The 10,094-nt window shown below is 38.2% G+C and overlaps 3 protein-coding genes across 3 annotated transcripts; 2 read left to right on the forward strand and 1 right to left on the reverse strand.

The window, feature by feature from the left end:
• The first annotated feature begins 237 nt into the window (after positions 1-237).
• On the forward strand, positions 238-1,052 carry LOC117993257 (phospholipid scramblase 1-like). Its single transcript, XM_034981012.2, has one exon. The coding sequence runs from the start codon at positions 279-281 to the stop codon at positions 891-893; it is 615 nt and encodes a 204-aa protein (XP_034836903.1). The 5' UTR covers positions 238-278; the 3' UTR covers positions 894-1,052.
• A 589-nt stretch (positions 1,053-1,641) lies between these two features.
• On the reverse strand, positions 1,642-2,557 carry LOC117993151 (protein lethal(2)essential for life-like). Its single transcript, XM_034980894.2, has one exon. The coding sequence runs from the start codon at positions 2,443-2,445 to the stop codon at positions 1,849-1,851; it is 597 nt and encodes a 198-aa protein (XP_034836785.1). The 5' UTR covers positions 2,446-2,557; the 3' UTR covers positions 1,642-1,848.
• Positions 2,558-7,570: 5,013 nt separating this feature from the next.
• Positions 7,571-10,094, forward strand: Hsp83 (Heat shock protein 83). The gene has a single exon (XM_034981146.2). It carries the CDS (start codon positions 7,762-7,764, stop codon positions 9,919-9,921), a length of 2,160 nt encoding a protein of 719 aa, XP_034837037.1. The 5' UTR covers positions 7,571-7,761; the 3' UTR covers positions 9,922-10,094.

Raw genomic sequence — 10,094 nt, forward strand, 5'->3', positions numbered from 1 at the left:
CGTAAATAAAATAATATTACGATCAAAAAAGTTTTTATTTAGAACGAGTTCCTTCCTTTATCTTTCTTTTTCTTTACTGCCCAAATCACAAGATGATGTTTGTCATAGTGACAAACGATTTGTCGAATTGAGAAAGGTCTGCTGCGTAGGTCTGCGTTGTTTTAGGTATGATTGTTATGAACACATTATGACCAAGAAATCAAAATTCTTAAGCAGCAAAAATATTCCTACTTAATATTCACCTTCCCATTTTGCAATCATCATGGAATATTGAACTAATGTCCATGAAAAATACTACCATCAACGGTGTAAAAAGGGAAGAATGGATGCCTTGCCCTAAAGTTCACGTAGACTACCCAGGTCTGGCCTATTTATATTCTTTAGATGAATTCATATTGGTCAAGAAAACTGATAAATTGCATGATTTAATAGGGCTTAGGAGCAAAGACACAAGCTACACGATCATCAACAATCAAGGCCAGAAAGTTTTTCTAGCAGTTCAAAAAGGCAAAAATAAATTTGAAATCAGGATATACAATGTTTATGGGAATGAACTAATAATAGTGAATAAGCCATACTCATGGTGTCTAAATAAAGCGTTAATTTGGGCTCCTCCAGGAAACTTTGTAGGATCCGTGCAAGAAACAAAATCCTGCCTGAAAACTTACATTGTAAAGAACCATTTAGGTGAAAAGGTTTTGAAATTAATAAAAGCAAGAGGGTTCACAAAGGACGAAGCTTACAACGTTTTTTCGCAAAACGAAGTAGTTGGACTAGTCACCACTAGATGGCGTAACGCAGTTTATTTTCCTATTGAAATGGATATTCCCATAAAATGCATTTTGCTTGGCGCCTGTTTTCTAATTTGCTGGAAGAACCAACGTTTTCTATAAATCTACAGGCTACAGGTCTGTAATAATCATTTTTGAACAATACCTAAAAGGTGCAAAATCAGTATTTTAGTAGTAAATTCAGGACCTGCACAGACGAGGGACTATTGTCCGTGTACCCCTATATTCAATGTAGGTAGGTACGTAATCTGTGGTCCGCGGAGAACAAAAATTCGCCAAGGACTGTTATCCAGGGCCGTAAAATAAATTAAAAAAAAAAAAAAAAAAAAAAAAATTCGCCACTCAAACATGCCGCGCGATGGTCAAACCCGGTGCGTGCAACTTCCCAGTATATATATATATACGTATATAGTCTATGCGTGCAACCACACGAAATAACGCCGTGGGGTTCGTGTTTGGCTGACATGACGGCCAAACCCGACTGCACGTGTGGATGCACCTTAAGAACTGCATCCCATAACGCACACGAGGGACCAATAAGTACGGTGAAACATAACTTTGCAAGATGAAGGACTTGTTTCCTTCGCGTACAATAGTTCCTCGTGTGCGCAGGCCCTTTTAGCTGCAACCGGAATTCATTATTATGCAATTCATCCGCGTAAATTTAGGTTTTAAAAATCCCGTGAGAACTCTTTGATTTTGATAGGCTACTTTTATCCCGAATATGCAAAAAATCGCGTTGATCCGTTGTAACGGCTGGCGTGATTGAAGGACAAACCAACAAACAAACACACTTTCGCAATTATAATAGGTAGTTAGAGGTAGTGATGAGAGAAAAAAAAACAATTGGTTATACAAAAGAAATCACTTTATTACTATAATCATTCATCATTCAAAATTATTTCAAATCTCAAATTTGAACTTATTAAAAAAATTCAGTCTTAAAAATTGTACTTATAAAGTAGACCGGTGGACTTAATACATAAGATTTAACCTAGACAAACTAGGAAATATTGGCATTACCTAAAATCTAGACCATAAATGACGCAGGAATTATTTATCGTTTCCTCTTCTTTTGCGGAGACTTTACATGTTCCTCGGGCTCACCGTTTTGGTCTTGTTGGTCCACTGCTTCAACATCCTGAATCTTCCTCCTTACTGGACCAGTTTGAGCTATAGGCACCAATCTCTCCCCTTTTTCTAAAGCTAATAATTTAGGAGCTGTAATAGTCAGAACACCATCAGAAGAAAGCTTGGACTCCACAGCGTCAGCCTTGCAGTCTTCTGGCAACGCGTACCGACGTTTGAATTGCCGCGTCACGTAGCCATGCTCATCCTTCTTTTCCTCATGTTTTCCTTCTACAACAATGTAGTTATCACTAACTTTCACTGTAATTTCTTCAGGGGCAAAATGTTGCACGTCCAAATTGACTTGGAATTTATCCTTATCTGTTTTGATTGTAGAACCGACGTCGCGCGCTAAAGATGACAGGTTTCTCCAGGGGCGTAAGTGTTTCCGAGCCGGCCGATCGAAAATATCCGTCAGCATAAAATCTTCCGGCTCCAAATCAAGGCCCAAAAGGTGGTCGCGAAGGCTTCTTGCCCTTGGTCTTGAAGCTACTTCATAATCCAATAAATAGGGTATTAGAGACATCTTTGTTGTTTTATTTCACTAAACACACCTTGAAATAGCTTGAAAACTTCGAAAAATTCGCTTCACTTGCGCTGTAGCTTTTGTTTGTTGCAAATACTTGCCGGGGACGTCGTCGCTTGGCTTATATACCCTGCAACATCGGTTTGTACTATAAAAATCTGGAAAAGTGTGGAAAGTTCAAGAATTTTGCGCCATCTATTGACCAATAGCGGAACTACAACAATGTTTTAATAGTACCATCTATCGGACAATAGTCAAACTACTTCGCTTGACTACGAGTCAGTACGTGCCAGACCTTCATTATTATATAAAAGCCAGTTTCTCTGCTATTGCTATTGTGTGTATATTGTTATGGGTTGTAACTTGTATTTTTATTGCCTGAAATAAAATTATTTTATTTATTTTTATTTTTATTTATTTTTTATTCTGCGTATTGTCCCCAACACTGAGGAACGTTTATTTGGATGTTTGTTTGCATCATGGTGGCTTTGGAAGATAACAGGTAATAAAGGTGTAAAAAATCTTACGTCAACTTATCAAGTCTAATTTTTTATATTTTCTTGAGAATAGTAGGTATTAGAAATCACGTCACGCATTGGCAGACACGTATCATGGCAACTACCTACAGGGCGATTGTCTAAAACCTGCATCAATCATTATTACAATCTCAATTGTTCTGATTGGCTGAATTTGTGCGATTCTTGTTGCAATAATGCATTGTGGCCAATAGTGAGCGAGCATTAACCAATCAGAGATGATTGCGATCGTGACATTGTAGCTGTCAAACAACCGCGGTAGGGCCACTGCTAGACATGAGGCACCCTTAAAGTTTAGTAAATTGTTAAAGTTTAAGGGTGTCTGGCAATGCATGACATGCTTTCTAATACTATTCTGAAGCAAATATAAAAAAAAACTAGACATTATACCAAAGTATTTTAAGTAAGTACGTAAGGTTTTGTACGCCTTTATTACCTACTTATCTCCCAAAGCCACCATGATTTAAACAAACATCCAAACAAACTTTCCTCCCAGTGTTCCCCAACACTGGGAGGAAAGTTTGTTTGGACAATACGCAGAGAAACTTTCAGCTTTTATAAAATAACGAAGGTGTGGCACGTGCTGGCTCTCTGTCTATTAGCTTCGTGTTTCATGACTTTCGTCATCGGGTTCGTTTCGAAATAGACAAAATATATTTTATAAGTTTTGTACAGCTTTTCGCTTTAATTTACAATATTACAGTTACCAATTTTTATTTGTAAACTTTAGAAATTATCGATTAAAACATTTTAAAAATATTATTTTGGTTTAGTTGTCACAAAGAGTACGCAAGTTTCTCAACTCGCTATTGCATACTAGATGGCGATATGAACGAGTTCGAGTTCAGTTTTCGTTTTTTGTCTGTGGTCTAATGTACTGTAAAAACTAGAAAAACTAGGATGACGAAAAATAAAAATAATATGAAAATCGCAAGCTTATTATTACACTAGTTACAGTTAGCCTATTGAAAAAGTCAGCTTCTATGAAAAATAATTCATGTTAAAACAAGTAGGTAGGTACCTTCCTATAGACTTGCTAGAAGTTTCCTAGATAATTTTTTATCATAGACATAATCATATATTAATTAATTATTATTGGTCTCGCTACGCTCGACATATTAAATGACTGTTTTTTATGAATCATCGTTCCAGTCATGTGATTCAAATAAATTCATTAACACCGAATCATCTAAAAAAAGGCAGATTAGGTAGGTACTTCAGAGTAATCTGAGGCCTGGGTTTAACTTTTTTTGTATAATACAGCCAACAAAGGCAGCCAACACGGCCAACGACTTCTTTCTTCTCTACATTTTAATTAGGTAGGTTATGGGTATAATTAATAAGTAATTCAATGTAGGCATAATGTAGGTAAGTAGGTTTTTTTTTTTTTTTTTTTAATTTATTATTAACATACAAGAGAAAATTACACATAATAGGTAGCACGCATTGTAAAAACCACAGAGGTTTGACCCTCAATGCGTACGTCTGCGCATTACATCATGCCTACTTATATCATTAAAAAAAGATTATTAATAAATAATATTACTATATTATAATATACTAACTAAATATTAAAAAAAAAACAAAGAACAGACAATACATATACATACACATATATGTATAAACACACATATATGCATACACATATGCACATACACACATATATAATATTATTATTATTTTTTATTTTTTATAGGTGACATTATTATTTATGTGGTATTAGGTATTAGGTATGTACGGTCTTCTTAAAAATGTAGGCTCTAGATTCTAGTCCAGGTAGTACCTACTACCTACCACCGACTAAAACCAAGCCATACAACCTTTCATAAGGTAGGTAGGTATAATAGTTAAAGCTTGGTTCAGGTTAACTAATAGGTGTGGAAAGCTCAAATACGTAGGAGGTTATAGTCCGCGACAGGTCGAGATAGCAATCGGGGAGGGATCACCCCCAACACCCGCACATCCCCCGCGCTAACCCGGTTTGGGATAGCGCGGGCGACGTGCGGGTGTGCGGGGCGTCCCCCCGTCTCACACCCCGATTGCCATCTCGACCTATCGCGTAGGTACTGTAGCTGTAAGTACAAATTATTGGTCCTGCAGTTCCTACCTACAACTTTCTCCAATAGCTTGCTATAAAATAGCTGCAACACACGAGTAGATTACCTAGCTATAGTACCTACGCGACAGGTCGAGATGGCAATCGGGGTGTGAGGTGGGGGGACGCCCTTTATTCGGACGCCGAGTTTCTTGCTGGTTCTTCTCGGTAGGAACGGCATTCCGAATCAGTGGTAAATTAAAACTACCTGACTATTCATAAGCACTTTTAAAAAGTTTACTTACATGAATAAAAAAAACATTCTATTCTATTCTATTCTATTTTATACCCGCGCTATCCCGCACCGCATTTGCCATCTCGACCTGTCGCGTAATAGGTAGGTAAGTCGGAAGTCCCTATCTCTGCATAGGAAATTAAGTATCAGAACATTACTATCAAAAGCTAACATACCTACCTACCTACAATAGGCAAGGTAGGTAGGTACTACCTATCTAGATCTTTGTTTGAAAAAGCAGTAAAAATACCTATAGATGTGCATTGTCAGCATGCTAATTGCTAGGTAGGTAGGTACTTTTGAGGGTTTTACTAGGTAGGTACCTACCTACTTACTAACCTAGGTCTTTGATTTGATGTAGGTAGAGGTAGGTACCTACTTGTACTTACCATGTAGGTACTTACCGGGCACAGAAGGACAAATCCGAAATCATTTTTGCAAGTCATTGAACTTCAACCATGTTGTAGCTTACCTACCTAGATAGGTTTAATCTTATTAATTACCTACTACCTAGGTACCTCCTAGGTATTAGCCATCACTAAAAGTTACTATGGAAACAGATGGGTAGGTACATTCTATTCAAAATTGCATCGAGCTGATAAAAGTGCATCTTCTAGGAAGGGCACCTAAAGTTCATTCATTATACGGAAAATCAATAAACGAACAAGCATCTAGAAACTTAGGTAATACTCAGTATAGTATATACTACCGGTAGGTACTAGGTAGAATTGATATGCAACAGGAAACACACAGCACTGCCTGTGGCGAGTAGTGTCACTAATCACCGGATATGCAGAGAACATTCCAGAAGAAATCAGAAATTATTAATATTTTGAATAAACACCAGCAAAATTATATTTTCTAAATTCGTTACTTCTTATCACATACCTATTTTGCTTTTTGTTTGATATAAATTGGACCCATAACATTGTTTTTCAACAACTATTTCAGAAAGATCTCGAACATTCTAGAATGTTTTATGGAGTTAAGATAATCGATTCTATTGCCATCTCGTGTGGAGTAGTCAAACTAACTAGTAACCGATAGGTGTTTGCAACCTTTTTTGATAAAGTATTTTCTTAACCGATTTGCAAAAGGGTGATTTGTAGTTTACTATGTTATTTGTAAGTTTATGTTTCTAAAATACGTTATGTGGAGACCTTGGGGCCGTGGGGCCCGGGGGCTCGAGCTCTTTTTGAAGAAATTGCGAAAAGAGTTATCGAGTCAACCGGGGACCCGAGAGCTGGCAGCTACCTTGGCCAAAGAATTAGTTTGGCCATCCAAAGGGGTAATGCTGCCAGCATCCTGGGTACAATGCCTCGCTGCGGTGGTCTCGATGAGGTTTTAGATTTAATTTAATTTATTTTAGTTTTAATTTAATATTGTTTTCTTTTTTTTTTAGATTTAAGTTCATTAATAGTTTATTTGTTTCCATCTTCAAGTAATTATTATTATGGTTAAAGAATTTTATTCTCATAAGAAATTAGATGAGTAGGTACCTATACAAATTTCCCTTTATATTTAAATAGAAAACATATTAAAAGTAGTTATGAAAGCGCAAAAAAAAAAAAAAAAAATACGTTATTATTTAGATGTTTTTAAACATAAACCATACAAAAACATGTAAGTGATGAGTATACATTTTGTACATATTATTATGAAAACTATTTTTAAACAGTAATTTTGTACCGATTTCACTACATAATATTTTAAAAAGTTTTGAATATATCACAGTAATGAATATAAGAATAGCAGAATAATGCTAAAACCAGCAAAGTATAAAACTAACTGAAAAATAAACGCACGTGCAGTGAGCGATTTTTGCTATAATATTTCTAATCTAAGAAATAAAATCTAGGTAGATTGATAAAACCCCTGCGAAGAGGACGCAATTTTTTGTCTATCATTGTCAAATCTAACAAGAGCGAGTTACAACTTACAATAATTGAACAAGTTCGAGCGAAACTAGCGCAATTTTTTTTTATTAGGTTGCTCAAGTGACTGTATACAATAGCTTTATACTATTTGCTGAATAATCTACATTTTCATATTCTCATGTCATATTCAATATAGGTACCTAGTACTTTATGAGTTAGAAGCTAAGTCAAGTCACATACAACTTTCACACGTCCCTTTTTTGCACATGGCGTGTGTAATCGTAAAAAAGGTTGTCAGCCCCTGGAAAAACGCGCGGAAAACCTAGAAATTTCTACTCGCTCATAGATGTCGCCAGCAACTGAAAGCTATATAAACGAATTGACGTTTCGCGCCGGCGTTATTTGAGAAAATCAAGCTGCGAACCAAGACAAGTGCTTTTCGGTGTGAAAATTTTACACGTGCTCTATTAAAACCGCGTTGCTGATTAGAAAATCGAAGTTATAAGCTTGTTCAACGTTTACAAATCGATTACCTATCAGTTTTATTTGAAAGTTGAAAGTTGAAACAAGAAAATGCCGGAAGAAATGGAGACCCAGCCCGCGGAGGTGGAAACCTTCGCCTTCCAAGCTGAGATCGCTCAGCTTATGTCGCTGATCATCAACACCTTCTACTCCAACAAAGAGATCTTCCTCCGTGAGTTAATTTCCAACTCCTCAGACGCTTTAGACAAGATCCGATATGAGTCACTCACGGACCCATCGAAACTCGACAGCGGTAAGGAATTGTACATCAAAATTATTCCTAACAAGAGCGAGGGCACTCTGACCATTATCGACACTGGTATCGGCATGACAAAGGCCGATTTGGTCAACAACTTGGGCACGATCGCCAAGTCTGGCACGAAAGCTTTCATGGAAGCTCTGCAGGCCGGCGCGGACATCAGCATGATTGGGCAGTTCGGTGTGGGTTTCTACTCTTGTTACTTGGTAGCCGACCGCGTCACTGTCACCTCTAAGCATAACGACGACGAGCAGTACATGTGGGAGTCCGCCGCCGGTGGCTCCTTCACCGTCAGACCGGACAACGGCGAGCCCCTGGGACGCGGCACCAAAATCGTCCTTCACATCAAAGAAGACCTCGCAGAGTTCCTCGAGGAACAAAAAATCAAGGAAGTTGTTAAGAAACACTCTCAATTCATCGGCTATCCTATCAAATTGATGGTAGAAAAGGAGCGTGAGAAGGAGTTGTCTGACGACGAAGCCGAGGAGGAAAAGAAGGAAGATGATAAAGAGGATGAGAAACCAAAAATTGAGGACGTCGGAGAAGATGATGAGGAAGACAACAAGGAGAAGAAAAAGAAGAAGAAGACCATCAAGGAGAAGTACACAGAAGACGAGGAACTGAACAAGACCAAGCCTATCTGGACTCGCAATGCTGACGATATCACCCAGGAAGAATATGGTGACTTCTACAAATCCCTTACGAACGACTGGGAAGACCATCTCGCAGTCAAGCATTTCAGCGTAGAAGGTCAACTTGAATTCCGAGCTCTGCTCTTTATCCCTCGCCGAGCTCCCTTCGACTTATTCGAAAACAAGAAACGCAAGAACAACATCAAATTGTACGTCCGACGAGTCTTCATCATGGACAACTGTGAGGACCTCATTCCTGAATACCTGAACTTCGTCAAGGGAGTAGTCGACAGTGAAGACTTACCTCTAAACATTTCCCGTGAAATGCTTCAACAGAACAAGATCTTGAAAGTAATCAGGAAGAACTTAGTTAAGAAATGCTTAGAATTATTCGAGGAATTGGCTGAGGACAAGGAGAACTACAAGAAGTATTACGAACAATTCAGCAAGAATCTCAAACTTGGAATCCACGAAGATTCTCAGAACAGATCGAAATTGGCAGATTTACTCCGTTACCATACATCTGCGTCAGGCGATGAAGTATGCTCCCTCAAAGAGTATGTTTCCCGGATGAAGGAGAACCAGAAACACATCTACTACATCACGGGAGAAAACCGAGACCAAGTAGCAAACTCATCATTTGTTGAAAGGGTCAAGAAACGTGGGTACGAAGTGATCTACATGACTGAGCCGATCGATGAGTATGTAGTTCAACAAATGAAGGAGTACGATGGAAAGTCCCTCATTTCTGTCACTAAGGAAGGCTTGGAATTACCTGAGGATGAAGAAGAAAAGAAGAAACGTGAGGAAGACAAAGTTAAGTTTGAAAACCTCTGCAAAGTCATGAAGAACATTTTAGATAACAAAGTTGAGAAAGTAGTTGTATCAAATAGGTTGGTTGAATCTCCGTGCTGCATCGTCACAGCTCAGTATGGCTGGTCAGCGAACATGGAACGTATCATGAAGGCCCAAGCTTTGAGAGATACTTCGACTATGGGCTACATGGCTGCCAAGAAACATCTCGAGATTAATCCCGACCATTCTATCATCGAAACACTCAGACAAAAGGCAGAGGTGGATAAGAATGACAAAGCTGTCAAAGATCTAGTCATTTTGCTGTACGAGACTGCTCTATTATCCTCTGGTTTCACTCTGGATGAGCCCCAAGTGCATGCTTCTAGGATTTACCGCATGATCAAGCTCGGTCTTGGTATTGATGAGGATGAGCCGGTTCCAGTGGAGGTAGAATCAAGCGCAGGAGACGTCCCACCCCTGGAGGGTGATGCTGATGATGCTTCACGCATGGAAGAAGTAGATTAAGAGTTCCGCCTATAACCTTTAGCCATGTTGTAATGGTGTTATGTGACAGTTCCAATTATAATTTTTGTGCTCTTTCGTGTACAGCCAAAGACTGATTTAGTTCAAATTCCATTTCAAATTTTAAAATATGTAATAATAATAAAAAAATTACATGTAATGTAATAATATTTCAA

This window comes from Maniola hyperantus, chromosome 23 (genome assembly GCF_902806685.2).
Source record: "Maniola hyperantus chromosome 23, iAphHyp1.2, whole genome shotgun sequence".
Taxonomy (NCBI): Eukaryota; Metazoa; Arthropoda; class Insecta; order Lepidoptera; family Nymphalidae; genus Maniola; species Maniola hyperantus.